A 16,970-nucleotide genomic window follows, 5' to 3' on the forward strand; every position below is an offset into this window, starting at 1 on the left:
CCTGCCGAGCCTTCATCCTCCTCCTCCTCCTCCTCCGGCTCTGCTCCCCCCGTGCCGCGCAGGGCTGGACGATGCTCATCCCCGCTCCGCAGGAAGGCGGCGGATGGGACCGTCCCCAGCAGCACCCGAGCTGGTCTCCCCGCCCCAGGCCGGGCGTGAAGGTGCTTGGATCCCTCTCAGTGTTTTGGGGTGAATTTGATGGGTCCCAGGAGCTCCAGCGCTGTGCGTTTCGGAACAGTTCTGGCCAATCAGAAGGTGGCTTGTGATTTCAGTATCTTTAAAAACCAACCGATCAGGAGCTCTCACTGGTTGGGCTTTAAGATCTTGAGGTATCGGCTTTTCGCTCGGAAAAACATCAACTAACGTAGACAAACAGACAGCGTCATCTTTCGCTTCACGTAATCTTAGAAGAAGAAGAAAGCGACTATGCAAAATACTCTTCGGAGACAACTCTTAAAAAAATAAAAGCTTGGTCGGAAAATATGTCTGAATCTCTAACTGTGAGGAGTGAAGGACCAGACGGCAAATGGCTGGTTGGCTGGTGGAGAGATGGAGACAACGGAGGGTGGATTTATCTGCTGACGGCGATGAGGAGCACACCACAAGATTTAGATTGCCTCCACGTAGTTGGCGGGGTAGAGACCCAGCTGCCCGTTGTCCAAGCGCCCTTTGCACCAACCCTGCTCGTCTTCTTCCCCGAGTTTGGTCAGTTCATCACCTGGAGAGGGAGGTGGGACAGGGGGAGCTCACTGCAGGTGTTGGAGCTTCTTGTCCCACCCCGTGTCTCCCCGGACAGAGCTGCCGGGCGCTCCCAGCACCGATCCTGCGCACGCAGGTTTGCAGGCGAGAGGCGGGGGGACACGCCGTACCTGCTTTGAAGCTGAGCTCATCCTGCTCCTGCCCGTCGTAGTCGTACAGAGCGCGCACCCGCACGCCCTTCCCCGCCGGCTCCTCGTCGAAGGGGTTGGTGCCGCCGTTGGCCTCGCTGGCGTTGAAGGAGTTGCTGCCCTCGTCGTCAGACCACTCGGCGCTGTAGGTCTGCCCGCGGTCGTGGCTGCTCACGCTGCGGGGGGAAGGAGGGACAGGGGCCGTCAGAGCTGGGGGGACAGTTTGGGGGGCAGCACCGTGTGCCAGGGACTCCAGGGAGGATGCCGCAGCTTTCCCGGGGTTACAGGGGAGCGGGAGCTGCCGTGGGCAGGAACCCCAGCAAGACATGGAGGGAGGACAGAGGAGAGTGGTGGCTGTCAGGGAGGACATCCCATGTCCCACTGGCGATGTTTGCGCAGACAAAGGCCGTGCCTGTCCCGCGGCCTCTCCCCTCACCTCCCGCGCTCGCCCGCCGATGCCCCCGTCTCGCCCGCGCTGCCGGCGTTGGTCAGGGTCACCCCCTCGCCCTTCTTCTGCTTCTCCTTCCGCGTTATCGTGTGTGTCAGGTCCGGGTTCCACTCCTGCCAGCACAGAGCATCCGTGCCTGAGCGCCCGGCCGCCCGCCCGGCCGCCAGCACCCCGGGTGCCCAGCCTCACCTCAAACTGGGGCCAGTTCATGGGCATCCCGGGGCCGCTGGTGCTGCGGAACCACCGGAGATCCTCCTGCGCGTCCGAGAGGCGGATGGTCTGCTCCAGCTCCCGGTACACGTTGGCGTAGCTGCAGGGAGAGGAGCGGGCTGGGTGCTGCAGGCAGGACAGGACCCCGGTGGGTGCCCCGGGGATGGGGTGGGACAGGAACATGCCCAGACCGTGTCACTGGGGCGTCAGGCTCCCGCACAGCCCTCCTGCCACCTGCCACCTCCCAGGGACCATCATGTTGGCCAGAAGCCGCGGGAGCGGCTCAGCCTGGAAGCTCCGGTCCCCACAGGGCACAGGGCCTGGGCAGCGCCAGGACACGGCGCGCGGCAGCACCCACCTGCTGCTCTCGGCCAGGTTCAGGTGCCTCTTGATGTCCAGGAGCACTTCCTTGAGGAAGTTGAGCCTCTTCTCCTCAAACTGCTGGCACTGCTCGAAGACCTGCTCCATGCTCTCGATGTACTGCGGGGTGCACTTGTTCAGCTCGTCCAGCACCTTCTCGTACTTCTCCTGGGTCTGCAAAGGTGCGGGAGGAAACCTGGGTTGGACCTCGAGCCCCCTCTGGGTGCTGACAGGGTCTGGCTGGGGGGCTGCCACGCTGGGGAGCCCATCCAAGCCAAGGCGCGCACCTTTTGCACATCTTGCTTGCACTTTTCCACCTTGTCCTGCAGTTTCTTCTGCTGCTCGGGGGTGTTGTTCTGCTCTGCCTTGCTGTTGGCTTCCCGGGTGACGGCCAGCTTCTCCTCCTTGCAGGCCAGGTGGTAGGCTTTCTTGGCTGTCTCCAGCTGCAGAGAGGAGAGCAGGGACATCAGAGCAGCGTCACTGCCCCTGCCCGCCCTCTGCCCGCAGGGAGGTGCCCCTGGGTCCCCCAGCCCGGACTGGGCACCCAGAGCTGGAGCTCCTGGGGTGCCGCAGGACACGCTGCGCTTCCCTCACCTCCTTGAGCTTCTTGGCCCAGGGCTTCTGGGCTTTCCTGAACCCGTCCTCAGCCTCCTTGGCCTCCTTGAAGCCTCCCATGATCTGCTTGTGGTAGGCGTCCTTCTGCCAGTTCTTGACCTTCTCAAAGTCGTCGTTGAGCAGGCTGTTCTTCACCTCCTGGTGCAGCTCGCTCACCTTGTCCGCCTCGGTCATGATGGCCCCCCAGGCCCTCTCCAGGCTGCCGTACTGGGGACCTGGGGGCAGAGGGGACAGCTGGGTGTCACACCACAGCCCTTGGCCCCGCACCTCTGCCAGGTGACGTTGTGACGGTGCTGGGGGCCCACGGGCGTGCTGGGGGAGCCTGTCCCGGGGCGGCCGCAGCACCTTTCTCGATGAGCTGCCTCCACCGCTTGGACCAGTCGGTGAGCTGCTGCGCGTAGGACTTCTCGATCTTGGCCCGCTCGTGCACGCAGTTCATCAGGTCATTGCAGAGCCGGTGCCCGTCGTCAATCCGCTTCACCGTGCGCTTGTAGTTCCCCACCTGGGAGGGGGACGGGGACAGGCAGGCGTGGGAGCGGGGGACGGGCTGGCCTGGGGTGGGGATGCGGGGGGCTCCAGGCACTTTGGAGGTGCAGGGATGGAGCTTTTGCTTTGGGGCTGCTCCAGCCCAGCTCCTTTTGGTCCCCTCCATGGCCCCTTGGGGACAGCCGAGGCCGAGCCCTCCGGCAGAGCCGGGGACAGCGGAGCCTCGGGGCAGCAATGGCTGTGGGAGGGGACGGCAGCGCTGCCCCAGCGCAGGGGACACCCCGGGAGGCAGGGACGGTGGTGGGGGGAGAGGGGCCCGCACTCACCTCCCAGAAGCTGTCGGTCGTTTCCTCCGCGGCCGCTGCCGACTCGTCGTAGGAGCCCGACATGGCTGCGGGCGTCAGTGCGGGCGCTGGGCGGCTGTGGGGCAGACCCCCGCCTCATGCACTGCGGGGAGACGGGAGGCGCGGGGTGGGCAGGGCAGCCCTGGCCCTCCTGCCCACGGGACAAGCATCCGGCTGAGGGGACAGGGATGGGGACAGTGCCCGATTCAACTGCAACCCACAGACCCTTCCAGTGCCCACACGTGTCACCCGCTCGGTGCCACCCAGACCCCCAGAGCTGCTGTGCTGGAGAGAACTGCGGGAGCAGCGCGGCGGGTCTCAGCAGCCAGGGCCCGCTCAGCACCGCCTGTCCCTGCGTGTCCCCGTGGGGCCAGTGGCCGCGGCAGGGCTGGGGCGGGGGATGCGCTGCCCAAGGATATTCTCCCTGCATTCCACCTAATCTGTCCTGATCTTCAGAAAAACGGCATCCCCGAGCACCACGTGGCCCCGCCGCATGGCTTAACCCTTAGGCGCTTTGCTGAGAGCTGGGGCTGGGGCTGGTGGGTGGCATGGGGGGGACGGACAGGGGGTGCAGTGGCCATGAGCATCCTCGTCATCCCCATCCTGCCCAGGCTCCGGTCAGTGCTCCCGCGGGGACATCCCGGGAGGATGGGGGCCCGAAATGGTTACTGGAGCGCAGCGCAGGGCTCACTGTGCTGGAACTAACAGGCCCTGGCAGGGATTTAGTGATATAACCAGGGAGGCACCAATCCCTCCGCCAGTTAAAAATAAACGCGTGACTGTCCCTCGCTCAGCCGCCGCGGCGCAGATGGCCGGGGGGCCGTGGCGATGCGCACTGCAGTCTGACCGGCCCCGCTGCCGGCGGCACCCGGCGCCGGCCCGCACCCACGGCACAACCACCGCCCTGGCACAAACACTCGCCGGCTGCCCCGGTGCCCCACAGCGGCGGCAGAGCAGCCGGTGGCAGAGCCCCCACGCGTGGCTGCCCCCTCTGCAAGCCCCGCGCATGGCGCAGTGCTCAGTCCTTCCCTGTGCCACTGCTGCAACGGGCAAGGGTGTCCTTGGGGTGACAGCCCCATCCTGCCCAAGGCCAGAGCAGGGACCCCGGGAGGGAGCGCACCCACGGCCAGGGTACCCTGGCACCCACGGGCACACCAGCGGCTCCAGACCCCACCCAGCAGCAGAGGCCGTGGGGCACTGCGGGACACGGCTACCACAGCTCCCGCTCCTTGCTGTTCCCGGCCAGAGCCGCAGCCTGGGGGTTATTTTTGGCGCTGCATCACTCCCCAGCCAAGGCTGCCGCTCTCCTGCCACGCACAGCCACCCCCGCACGCCCACGCCTGTGCCCCCGCCACGCTGGGCCGCCCGGCTGCCTGTGCCGTGCGCCCCCGGCTCCCGGCACAGCCCATCGCTCCGCATCACGGCGCTGTCGCTGACACCCGCCACCCGCAGTGCCGGCGGCCGAGACACCGCGTGGCGCGCTGCCAGCCCCGCCGCGCACGGCCGCCTTGGCCCCTGGGGCTCCACTTCAACCCCCGGCCCCGTGTTTCCACAAAGCTGCCAGAGAGAAGCCGCAGAGCATTTGGCACCGAGCGATGGTGGAGTCTGGTCCCGCTCCTGCCCCCGCGTGCCCTCGGGCAGCAGCCGCCCCCTGCTCCTCTGCTCCCGCCAGCTTGCTGGGCGCTGAGCTCTGCCTCAGCTCAGCTCACCCGCCGGCATTGCCAGGGTCTCTGCCGTCCGCGGGGCTGGGGCCGCGGTGCCGACCCTGCGCAGGCAGGAGGCTGCTGCAATGCAGAGGCTGGCGCTGCCCGCGCTCCGCAGCCGCAGTGCCCCGGCCCCGCGCAGGCAGCGCCGGCCGGCTCTGCTGTCCCCTGGCAGAGGGGCCGGCAGCCACAGCGGCCTGACGTGGAGCCGCAGCCCAGCCTGCACTTCCCCATGGATTCAGCCCGGGCAGCACCGCGGGGCCGGCGCACACCCAGCAGCGGGGCGGCTGCCAGGACAGCCGGTCCCCGGGGGTGACACGTAGGTAATGATGCAAAATGTCTTCTGGGAGCCACTTTTCCAGTGAGTCCTGGGCGGGATGCGCCTGCAGCAGCCGCCCTGCTCCAGCTGAAGCCGCCTGCATCAGCCAGGGGGTCTGGGCATCGGGGGTTCAGCTGCTGTGGGACTCGCTGGACCCTGCTGGGTCAGGGCTTGGGTGCTCCCCAAAACCGTAGTGTTTGCAAAGGGGATTCAATGACCCCGGAACGTTACCAGGAGCCACACGTCCCACGTGCAGTTGAGAGGACGCCAGCCTCGTTGGCCGGGGGGTAACGCGCCGCAGGTGCTGCCAGGTTGCAGTAGCCAGGGGCCAAGAGACACGTTTGCTCCAAGTCCTGGCAGGAGGGTTTTGATTTTGTGTGTGCTCTGCAGAAACCTTCACCTTCCTCCTGCGCCCCCAGAGCGACCCTGCTCAGAGCAGACACCCTCCAGAGCCTTCGGGGATTTACCAGCCTTGTGCAAAGATTTCTGGAGGCACGAACGGCACCTGCAGCTAACGCAAGTGTCTCTCGCCAGGGGAGCCTGCAGCCGGGCGCGGGTGCAGTGATGTGCCAGGAATGTGGGAGCAGGAGCAGGAGTGTCAGCCCCAGGCTGGGGAAGGGAGATGGGGCTCAGCCTCAGCTCCTGGGTTTTCAAGTTGCCTCCCAGCGCCGCAGCCTCGGTCTGCGCTCGGCTCGCCACAGTAAACAAGGATGCTCAGCACTCGAGCAGGGACTGCTCTGGTCCCCAGAGCGGGGTTCAGGCAGAAATCCAAATATGAGGTTTGCAATTAAACCGAGAAGTACCAAACGCCACTGGTGGAGGATATGGCGGTGCTGTCCCCCCGCGCGCATCGGGGAGGCGGCAAATCAGAGCATCACGCGCTGGCACGGGGCGGGGGGTCCCGCTCCCTGTACCTCGGTGGGACAAACCTGGGGCTGGCGGTGGCAGGAGGTGAACGGGGCTGCCGGGAGGAGGGTGATGGGGGCAGCGGGATTTCAGCTGCCTCTGGGGGGGGAAGCAGACCTGGAGCCAGAGGGGGCTCAGAGCGGGGGTGGGAAAGCAGGGGGACAGGGTGGGGAAGAGCTAGGGGGAAGCTGGGGTGACAATGACAAAAGGAGGGGCTCCCGTGATGGAGTGAGGTGCTCGGCGGAGCAGGGCAGCAGCGGCGACAGGGACAGCACAAGTGTCACCCCCCCATTTGCAGCTGGGGAAACTGAGGCACAAACGCAGGTGCGCAGCAGCGTGGCAGAGGTGTCCCCGGCGCCGGCACCCCCTCGGGCGCACGCAGCGGTGAAGGTCAAGCCCCCTCCAGCCTTCCCGTCTTGCAGACGGGATCAGGGGACACCGTGTCCTGGCGGGGGGTGCAAACCCCCCCCGTACCGCCTGGTCCTAGCACAGCGTCCCCCCTGCGCCCCCCATCCCGCGGGGGACACGGCATCCCCGCCAGCCCGGGCAGCCCGCAGAGCCCGCGGGGCTGCGCTTACCTGGGCCGGGGGGACCGGGACCGCGGGGGCTCCGTGCGGGGGGGCTGCGGGCAGCGCGCGGCTCCGCTCCGGCCGTGCAGCAGCGGCGGCGGGGGCGCGCACGGCCGCGGGCACGCGCCCTGCCCGCAGCCGCGCGTTGCCATGGCAACGGGGGATGGAGCCGCTGCCTGCAAAGGTTGCGAAAATCATCCGGGGGGGAGGATGGACACCCCCCACCTCCTTGTCCCGCTGCCTCCGCTGCACGGGAGGCTGCGGCGGGGGGCATGGGGCTGGGGGGCGGGGGGCGCCCGCAGCCGGGAGCGCGGGGGTGTCCGGCCCCCGCGGCGGCTCTGGGAGGCTCCCTGGGGAGCTGGGTGAGGATCCCAAGGGTCCTCGTCCTGCTGCTCCCAGGGCCCTTGTCCCTCCTGCACAGCCTGGGACACAGCAGCTCGCTCCCTCCTCGGCCCCCACGGGCTCCGCCACCCCCGTGGGCTCCATCACCCCTGTGGGCCTTGGGAAGGGGCTGCAGGGAGGGTGTTCAGGCTGGGTCACAGCTCTTACAGCAACAAACACCCCAAAATGCCTTTGGAGACGCAGCCAGTGCTGCCTCCTTGCCAAATGTGCCAGCTGGGAACGGGCTGGCAGGGGAAGCAGCAGCGGTCCTTCCCACTCGGGAAGTGGGGCTGGGGAAGGGGGCGACGGGGGCGGCACCTCACTAGGGCTTCCTCAAGGTCAGGGAGCCGGGCAGCTCCCTCCCCACTGCCATCTGCCTCCCGAGCCCTGGGGCTCCTGCCCGGGGTCACTGGACCTTATTGTGGGGTGGGGGTGCTGGGGGGCTGCAGCCGCCCCCGCCAGGAGCTGCCGGGGTGCCAGGAGGATGTGGGTGGGGGTGGCGGCAGACTCTCCTTTCTCAGATGCCCGAATGCACCGCGCTGCATTTCCCCAGCACACAGGTGATGTCAGGGAAATTAAAAGCCAGCAGGAGACGGGCGCTTCCAGCCGAGTAACCGAAGCCGCTGCAGAAGCCGCGGTAATGAGGCTGCCGAGCCGCCGCCGCCGGGATCGGGTTGCCCAGAGAATGCGACCAGGTCCCGGGGGGCTCTGCTGGCCCCTGATGCCAGCTCAGCTTTCCCCTAACGAGCACCTTCGACTTAATGAAGCTCAGTGGGGCTCTCTGTGCTGCCCGCCTCCTGGCTCTTTCCAGCTCCGTGCCATCCCAGTGCGTCTTCCCAGCTCATGGCTGGCCAGGAAGAACACAAACCCCTCCATGCCCGGCTGCAGCTGGCAGCGGTGTGCGAGATCCAAGAGACCTAATGCTCCCGGGACCCGACACGGGAGCAGGGGCGGACTGTGGTTCCTGTGGGTAACGGGGGATCTTTGCCCAGGGTGAGGGACCAGAGGGTGCTGGTGAACTGGGCACCATCCTCACGGGCGGTGAGCTGCTGGTTCTCAGCATGGCATGGCTGGACCGTCCCGCTGCTGCTGCCCCGGCAGCCGGGAGGAGCAAACGCTCTTGGCATTGAGCACTGGGGCTCCTGGTGACGAACGCTCTGCAGGGGTATAATGGGGGGATCTCAATGACTTGGGGGGTCTCCAGTGTTGACAGCCCATTGCCACCCACTTTGTGGCAGACATGGTCCACGCAGGGAGGACCGACCCACAGCTCATTCCGCACAGCTCGGGCGGCTCCGTGCTGGGAGCCGGCGGGAGCCTCCGCTGCACGAGGCTCCCACAATGTCAGCAGGTTCCTTCCCAAAAACTCAGCCGTGACAGACATCCCTGGCTCTTGCCACGCCACTGCTTACTATTTCCCACAGTAAGTCATTTTCCCTTCTGTAAAATGAGCTTCCTTGTGGGAAGCTGTGGTCAGTATTGGCAGGAAATAAGCCCTGATTTATTGGGCCACTTGCCGCTCTGAAATTATGGCTCTTGGAGCGCCACGGCACAGCGAGGAGCAGAGCACAGCAGCCCAGGCTGCCAGCGGCGAACCGATGTGGGCAGGACAGACAGAAATGCCAGGAGCCATCAGCCGCCCTGCCCATCACCAGCCTTTGCACCGACATGGGGGGTGTTCTCAGGCCCAGCCCGCTCCTGGCTGCATCCCTAGCAAGGCAAGGAAAACACACGTCCTACATGACAGCAGAGCCCCCGGTGCTGGTGCCGGGAGCAACGGGAGAGCCCCCAGCCCACGCTGCTCCAGGACAGGCTGCCTGGAGTGGGGCGGAGGGGGTCCCGCACCCCGGCACCCCGAGCGCCGCCCTGGCCTCCCGCTGCCCCTTCCCGCTTGGAGCGTGGGACGGGCCGGTGCCCGGCGCTCGCCCCCGCCGCGGATGTGCTGCCGGTCCCAGGAGTCCTCTGGGGCTTGCTGGGAGCATGCAAGCACAGGGCTATTTTGCATCTCTAATTAGCAGGGGAGGATAATTGGCGGCTCTGCAGCAGTTACACAGAAAGGCAGCCATTGTGGAGGGCCCCGGCGTGGGGCAGGTGCTGCCAGTGACCCGGCTCCCACCAAAACAATCCCGCTCTGTCTGCTCAGCCCTGGCCGGGGCAGCCCAGGGACGGTCACAAAAGCTCCATTTTCCTGGGACTGGAGCTGGATGCAGCTGCCCAGGGAGCCCCACGTGTTGCCCCGGCCACAGCGATGGCGGTGCCGGGCCCCGCTGTCCCCTGCCCCGCGCTGCGCTGGGACCGACGGACGCGGGTTCAGCCCCGGGAAGCGCCGGCTGGGTGTGGTGGCTGTGGTGGCTGTGGTGGCTGTGGCTCACCCCAGCAGCGTGGCACAGTCCTCGGTGCTGCCGTGGCACAGTCCCCGGTGCTGCCGTCAAGGTGTTGCACAAACACCAGTCGGGCTGGCTGCCCCGCGGGGACAAAGTCTGTCCCTGGGCAGAGCCACCGCCGAGGTCTCTTCCTCCTGCCGAGCTGTGCCGGGGAGCCCAGCGGTATCCCAGTTCCAGCCCAGCAGTACCCTGGTTCCAGCCCAGCCATATCCCGGTTCCAGGCCAGCTGTATCCCAGCTGTATCCCAGCTGTATCCCAGCTCCATCTCCCAGCACCGCCAGGAGGACCAGCACGCTGGGGACAAAGGATTTGCAGCAAGGAGAGGAGGGGTCAGCACCAGCTGGGGGGTCATGGATTGGTGCAGAACCCACGGCAGGGCCAGCACCGGCAAAGCCAGTGGCCGAGAAATGCCCCAGTTTTCTCTTGGCTCCTGCAAAGGGAACATGAAATCCCAGGAGCAGGGAAGGACTCCCAAGGCTCCGGCCGGGGTTTGGGGTCAGGCGTGGGGAGCTGCAGTGTGGCAGAGTCTGGGCCCAGCTGTGCTGCGGCAGTAGCGCTGCCCTGAATGTTTGGCTCAGGGATGGAGTTTGCCTGGGGACAGCGATGCGGGGGCCGAGGGGAGCAGCTCGAGACGCTGCTGGGGAAGCTCTAATCCGTTTAGCAGAGCGCTGGCTTGGCCATTTCCAAGGCAGGCGCAGGAGCGGCCCCGGGGAGGCGCGGGCGGCGCGGCGGGCAGGCCGGGCAGCTCTCCCGCGCCGCGGGGTCGCCCGGGACACACGTTTCTCCGGGGGTTTGCTGCAACTGTCACAGCATCCCGGGGGCTGCCCTGTGGGGGTTCCTGCCCCCCCCTCCATCCCTGCTCTCTCTCCCAGAGAGGAAGAAACGAGGCAATAAAACGGCAGCAAAGCTGCAGGCGCCCCGGGACGTGCCGCATCCCTCAGCCCCGGGCAGCCCGAAACGCGCAGGCACAGCCCTGGGGGGTACGAGCCCCCCAGCCCGCGCACCCCGCAGGGACGCTGGGGCAGGCAGCAGTGCCTCCCACCACCCCGTTCATCGGGGGGCACCCCAAAACCTCAGTCCCGCCGCCCCGTGCGCCGCCAGAGCTCCCACCCTGCGGACAAACGGGGCTGGGGGTGAGCACCGGCCCCTGCCTGCCGCGGGACCGGAGCCGGGCCCGGGCTCAGCCTGAGCCGCCCCGCAGAGCCCCAGCTCCCCGCCGTCCCATCCGCGACCCGCGGGGCGTCCCCACCGCGGCCGAGCCACCGCCCGCCCCCCGGGAGCCCCGCCGGCCCGACCCCCGGCGCCGCGGGCGGTACCTCGGGGCCGCGGCGGCCGCTCCCGGCTCCGCTGCTCACCGGCGGGAAGGTCGCGGCAGATGGGAGGGGGGGTAAAGATCAGCGCGGGATTATGGAGGCATTTTTAGCCGCCCAATCCCCGCCCCGGCGTGACGGCTCCGTGGCCGCACAAGGTGACAACACGATCGCGGGGACGGGTGGGAAGGAGCCGGGAGCCGCGGTGGCGGGGGGTCCCCGGTGTCCCCTGCCCCTCCGGGCGCTGCCGCCCCCTCCCGCTCTGCTGTTCCCTTCCCCTGCGTCTGCCGGCAGCCGCCCCCCGACCCGAGGGGTGTCCTCGGGCTTGGGCTGTTTGTGGGGGGCACAGGGAGCCAAATCGCATCGCTCCGGGGGTGTCCAAACCTCCAGACGGGAGGAGCAGCCCGGGGCTGGGGGACGTGGCACAGGGGCACGGCTCCTGTCCCCGCACCGCGCCCGGGGGGCTGCGGGCGGGGGTGCGGGCAGGGGCTGCGGGTGGCCCCAGCTCCGGCACGGCCGTTTTGGGGCACACCGGGAGCTCGTGCCTCCAGCGCGCCCTTTGCTCGGGCGGGTGCGCCCGCGGGAGCGGCGGGCGGGGCGGCCGGCTCCAGGGCGCTGCGGGCGGGCGGGACACGGTGGCACCGCAGAGCTGCGGCCGGGCGGCGGGACCCCGCAGCGGGCGGCGGTGACGTGTGCCCGGGGACGCGGGGCCCCTCGCCCCGTGGCTGGCGACAGCCCGGCGGCCACCGGGACCGCGCGGGGACGTGACTCGTGCCCCGGTGCGACACCCGCTGAGCTGCTTCCCCTCCGAAATGAGGGGCTGGGGACAGTGCTTGTGTCGGTCACTGCGGCCACGCCGGGGTGGAGGGGAGACACGAGCGGGGACGTGGAGTGACATGAGTGGAGATGTGAAGAGGGATGTCAGTGGTGGGGACACGGAGCGGGATGTCTGTAGTGGCGCCAGCCGACGAGGGGGCGACAATTCCCATCAGGCACCGCAGCGGCCACCTCCGTGCCTGGGCTAGAGGGGGCCTGCGCGCGCCGCTCAGGCAGCGCCGCGGCCACCCGCTCCGCTAAGGGGCCTTCAGGAGGCCGGAAGCGACCGCGCGGCGCATGCGCAGTCCTTTCCGCTCCTGGGCCCGCTGCCGCCGCCACGGTGAGGCCGCGTCCCGGGCCCGCATCGCCCCGCATCGGCGCCATCCCGGGCCGGCGGCGCGGGGCCGCGGCTGGGCAGCGCCGGGGCGCCCCGGCCGGCCCCCGCGGGGGCATCTCCGGGACGGGGGGGATCTAGGCCCGGGTCTGCGGCGGGAGCGGGGCGCTCTAGGCCGCGGGGCGGTCCCGGTACCGGGCGGCCGGGCCGCAGGGCCCTGGGCTGGGGCGGGTGCGCCGGGCTGCTCCCGGACGGCCCCAGGCCGCGGGGTGAGCCGCGGCGGGAGCCCGGGGGGTTCCAGCGGTGGCACCGCGGAGGCTGCTCGCCCTGCCCTGCCCGCGGGTCCCGCAGCGCGGCCCGAGCGGCCCTCGCTGGCGGCGGCGGCGCGTCCCCGGTGCCGCCGGCCCCTCGGCTGCGCTCCCGTGCGGTCCCGGCCCCGAGGGGGGCGTGGGGGGTTCCCCGGGCCCGAGGGCACGGGTGTTGTCTGGCGCTGGTGGTGGAACTGGAGCGCGTCCTCCCGAGCCGCGGCTCTTGCTGTGACACGACAGAGTTCACAGTTGCTGACGCGGGATGTGATTTGGTGTGCGGGAGCAGCACCGAACTGCCGGGGTTTCCTGTGCAGCTCAGCGCGCGGCCCCTGCCCGCTGCCGACAGCAGCGCAGGGAGTTCCTGCGGGAGACAGTGAGCTGGGGTGTCACTGGGCTTTTCATACAAACAAGCAGTGTTCGTGTTTTGTTACTTCTGGTAGACTCCTGCATGTGGTAGTTTTAAATCACCAATATTTATTGCATGCCACTTACTCTTCTTTAGATGTTGATGCCCAAGAAGAACCGAATTGCCATCTACGAGCTCCTTTTTAAGGAGGGGGTGATGGTGGCCAAGAAGGACGTCCACATGCCCAAGCACCCCGAGCTCGTCGACAAGAACGTGCCCAACCTCCACGTCATGAAAGCCATGCAGGTACGGCGGGGCGCGCGGGGATGTGAACCTGGGGTTAACGTCATCCACCGGTACCGAACAAACGCGTCACACCTTGCCTTGCATTTGATGATTCTTTCCTATTACAGTTGTTTTCCCGTTTTCCTGATTTTTGCAATTTCCTCTCTGATTTATTGTTCCCCACAGACCACAAGGTATTCTTTTGTTGATCTCCTTGTCTAGCTCTGTTTTGGAACTGGAATACCTCCACGTGTGGTAGCCGTGTATTCTCTCAAGGGAGAAACACGATCCACATTTTCTCAATGGGAATGATGCTGTAATTTTGTGCTCTGCATGTGAGCTTGTATCGGTTTCTAAATATTTACTCCCCACATACCCCTGATAAGCTCTTGTGTTCATAAAAACACCTGGTGAGGGTGTCGATCGGAGATATTGAATGACAATAAGATCGTACACGAAGTAACGGAGAATTCTCTCTCTAGTCTCTGAAATCCCGTGGTTATGTGAAAGAGCAGTTTGCGTGGAGGCATTTCTACTGGTACCTGACCAACGAGGGCATCCAGTACCTGCGCGACTACCTTCACCTGCCCCCCGAGATCGTCCCCGCCACGCTGCGCCGCAGCCGCCCGGAGACCGGCAGACCACGGCCCAAAGGTGAGCGGGGCCGGGCCAGTGGGCAGGGGCGGGAGGCGGAGCTGTTGGACAGGGTAGGTGTGGTGGGCGCTCAGCTGGGCGGCTGCTTCCAGAGCAGCCTGGCTGCGTCACCGCGAGTGTGGGATGTATGAACGTGAACAGATTGAGGAGACTTGTAGGTTTTATTATTTTGTATTTGGTGCTGCTCTGGCGGCCACTGGCCTGCTGAAAAATGGGAGAGTGGTAAAGAAAGCTGCGAGACAGACTGGGGAAATGCTCCGAGTTGGGACTTGGCCTTCTCTGGTAGCACCAGGGCCTGGAGTTGCTGAGGAACTGCGGGCCGCGGATCGAGGGGCGGCTGGTGCCCAGACACGGCGGGGTCTGAGGCGGGGGGGGCTCGTCCTGACAGGGCTTTCCAAGTGCTGGGCTTGGCTTTTGGGCAGAGCCTGCAGCAGTCACTGCAGTGCTCTGCTGGGAAGGCGGTGTGTGCGCTGCCGGTCTCATCCAGCAGCCGCAGAGAACCTTGTCTCTGGCCGAGTTATCCATAGCAAAATGACAGGAGAGGCTGTTGTGTGGAAGCTGAGTGGGCTTGGATTGCTGAGATGGGGAACAAACTCAAGCTCAGGTGCAGCACACAGGGACAGGTTTGATGATTCAAAGGAGAAGCAGCATTGCCAGTTCTCTTGGGGCAAGAAATGTTTCTTCTCCCTCAAGGCAGGAGATGCGGGGGTCTGTTTGCCTTGTGTGGAGCTGCCTCTTGTGTTTACCAAGAGTAATGCTGTAGGATGTCATCCTGCCCGCGAAGGACTCGCTCTGTGAAAGGAGAATCCTGTGTGACAAGGCTGTTTCTGGTAGATGTCAGGAGTCTGCTCTTCCTGCATCTGAGCCACATCATGTCCCGTCAGCAGGTGCTGGGCATGAACTAGGGATGGAGGTTGCGGGCACGGGATGCTGAGGGCTTCCCCTCCATCTCCTGCCAGTTGTTGTTCAGCCTAACAAAACGGGAGCATCATCTGCTTCAAAGGAAAGCGTTGCATCAAAGCCGGGAAGGTGATGGTTTCTTTGATCTCTGAGTAGCTTTGGGTGTTACCCAATTTATTCTTCAGATGCTGTGTTTATCCAGCGAGCTAAAGAAACTGCATGTCTAACAGGAGGTGGAGCTGCCAGGCCCTGGCTGAAATGTGCTCAGGTTTGTGCTACGAGGAGCTTCACTGTGCAGCACCTCAGCCCTTTTGGGGCAGTGCCGGTAACCTCCGGTCCGACCTGGCGGGGCTGGCTGCTCGGCGGCACAGACGGGCCGTTCTGCGCTGTTCTCTGGGTCCCTGCCCGAGGCTGCGGCAAACCAGGAGTTGCGGTGGCGCAGAATCCAAGCGCACAGGTCTTGTTCACCTCTGCAGGTCTTGCAGCGAGCGGGACTGTGGGTACACCGTGTCTTAGCCTGTGCGTGGAGACCTTGGCCTGGTGCTGTGGGAATGTATTCCACAGAATCGTGGAATGGTTTGGGTTGGAAAGGACCCTAAAGATCACCCGCTCCCCTCCGGCGTGGGCAGGGACACCTGCCACCCGAGCTCCGTCCAGCCTGGATTTCACCGTTGCCCTGGGTGAACCCCGCAAGAGCGGCGCAGAGGGGGTTCCCCCACATCTTTCTTTCCTGCAAGTGTTCTGTCTGATATTAATCTGATGTTACCTATGTAATCTGCTTTTAGTTTATTCACCCACTCCATTGCGGAGGATTTGTCACACTGATAGTGCAGCTTTGGTTTACGTTGGGATCAGAGTATCGTGCGGTTTGTGACTTAGCTGTGAACAAGCTTGTTGGACGTGACAGATTCCCTGTATTTCTGCTTTTTTATTATCATTAATTTTTTGCTCTTGTTTGAAGGCTGGAAAACGGCTGAGATGATGCCGCAAAATCTGTTTTTCACATTATTTACCTTCAACCTAAGCACCAGCTGGTGCGCTTTAGCAGATTTCACCCTTAAAGTGAAGTTTTTCTTATGATGTCACATTTTTGTTTAGGTGTATGTACACTGAGCTGTCACAGATGCGGTTCTGCTGGTAGATCTAATACTGAACTGGAGAGCTGTTTCCACCTTGAGGTGCAGGCTCACCCACGGAGTGAGTTGTTTGTGTCCTGGATAAGCAAAGCGTTTGCTCTTTTCCCTCATAGGTCTGGAAGGCGAGCGCCCTGCACGTCTCACTCGGGGAGAAGCTGACAGGGACACGTACAGACGCAGCGCCGTCCCACGTGAGTGTCCCTCGTGTTGCTGTGCAAACATCAGGCTGACCTTGTCTTAGTGAAGGTCATCTCTTTGGGAGAATTGTCTTCAGTATTGCCCTCCTCTCAAGAAGAGAAGGGCAAAATCAGGCTATTAGCGTAACTTAGGCATTTGCACAACAGAGTTCATCTGTATCTGCCTATGGGTATGAGTCTGTTCTTGAATTCTGTCAGCCTGGACTGGGGGGTTTTCTCTGGGGTGGGTTCAGTAGCTCTCTAACAGTCTCAATAACAGCTATTTTACTTTGCTATATTTAGCCTCAGTTTTAGTCGTCTTTGATTGTAAAGCTTAGATTCCAAGCAGGAGCGCTGTATGTGGTCAGTAACTGATTCTTCCCCTCTTCAGCTGGTGCCGACAAGAAGGCTGAGGCTGGGGCTGGAGCAGCCACTGAATTCCAGTTTGTGAGTATTTGCAGTCAAGTTTTACTCCTGTTATCGAGGCTTTGATTAGGAGCAAGTGGACAGGTGGTACCCGTGCGCTCTTCAGCGCGGGGCTGCTGGGTCTGCCAGCCGGCGCTCGCTGTTTGGCTCCCGTTGTGTCAGGCAGCAGCTGGCAGTCCCCGTGTGCCCAGCTCGCTGACCACATCCCTGCTGGGGACACGACGTGATGGCCTCGCTGCTGTGACGGGAAACCCGTGAGAAACAAGCTGAGCTCTCCGGAGGAAACACACTGTCTCACACTGCAGAAATAGAAGAGTCTTAGACGTGACCCATGGAGCTGGCTGGGATGGGTTCATTTTGTTTAGTCTCGCTCATATGGTTAACCTGTGTCAGGTAGCTGGTCTCAGATCAAAATTAGGCTGTGCTTGGAGCAGGGGATGCTTGTCTAACCATGTGAAGTTGAGGAAAGACAGCTGACTCTTTTGTGATGGTGGTGGTTCTCGCTGCTGTGTAATTGCTGCTGTCACTTGCTTAATACGGTGACTTCTAATGCTGTCCCTTTTCTGTTGCAGAGAGGCGGATTTGGTCGCGGACGTGGTCAGCCTCCTCAGTAGAACTTCCTGCTCATGTTTTGTGTATAATAAAATAGGTGAAAATGCCACCTGGG

At 64.7% G+C, this 16,970-nt stretch overlaps 2 protein-coding genes across 6 annotated transcripts in view; one reads left to right on the plus strand and one right to left on the minus strand.

The window, feature by feature from the left end:
- LOC309448191 (small ribosomal subunit protein eS10) overlaps window positions 1-16,964 on the plus strand; it is a 242,828-nt gene extending 225,864 nt beyond the window's left edge. For 2 of the 4 annotated variants that reach the window (XM_082069508.1, XM_082069509.1), the window contains exons 2-6: window positions 12,882-13,032; window positions 13,494-13,665; window positions 15,815-15,892; window positions 16,269-16,324; window positions 16,876-16,964. In XM_082069508.1, coding sequence (XP_081925634.1) covers window positions 12,883-13,032; window positions 13,494-13,665; window positions 15,815-15,892; window positions 16,269-16,324; window positions 16,876-16,917 — 498 coding nt within the window. In that variant the 5' untranslated portion in view covers window position 12,882 and the 3' untranslated portion in view covers window positions 16,918-16,964. Of the gene's footprint in view, window positions 1-10,939; window positions 11,081-11,945; window positions 12,079-12,881; window positions 13,033-13,493; window positions 13,666-15,814; window positions 15,893-16,268; window positions 16,325-16,875 lie in introns of those variants that run through there. The other 2 variants (XM_082069507.1, XM_082069506.1) reach the window with 2 other exon arrangements.
- PACSIN1 (protein kinase C and casein kinase substrate in neurons 1) lies at window positions 582-11,042 on the minus strand. 2 transcript variants are annotated; one of them, XM_082069494.1, is made up of 10 exons: window positions 10,929-11,042; window positions 3,333-3,524; window positions 2,866-3,022; window positions 2,500-2,735; window positions 2,193-2,348; window positions 1,904-2,079; window positions 1,525-1,645; window positions 1,324-1,448; window positions 870-1,063; window positions 582-718 (listed from the first exon to the last, which is right to left on the minus strand). In XM_082069494.1, the coding sequence occupies exons 2-10, from the start codon at window positions 3,393-3,395 to the stop codon at window positions 609-611; spliced, it is 1,338 nt and encodes a 445-aa protein (XP_081925620.1). In that variant the 5' UTR covers window positions 3,396-3,524; window positions 10,929-11,042; the 3' UTR covers window positions 582-608. The 2 variants fall into 2 exon arrangements, with proteins under 2 accessions (XP_081925620.1, XP_081925619.1); XM_082069493.1 differs by having other exon boundaries at window positions 3,333-3,453; window positions 10,929-11,041.
- Window positions 16,965-16,970: the final 6 nt, after the last annotated feature.

This window comes from Streptopelia decaocto, assembly GCF_964273445.1.
Source record: "Streptopelia decaocto genome assembly, chromosome: 19".
Taxonomy (NCBI): Eukaryota; Metazoa; Chordata; class Aves; order Columbiformes; family Columbidae; genus Streptopelia; species Streptopelia decaocto.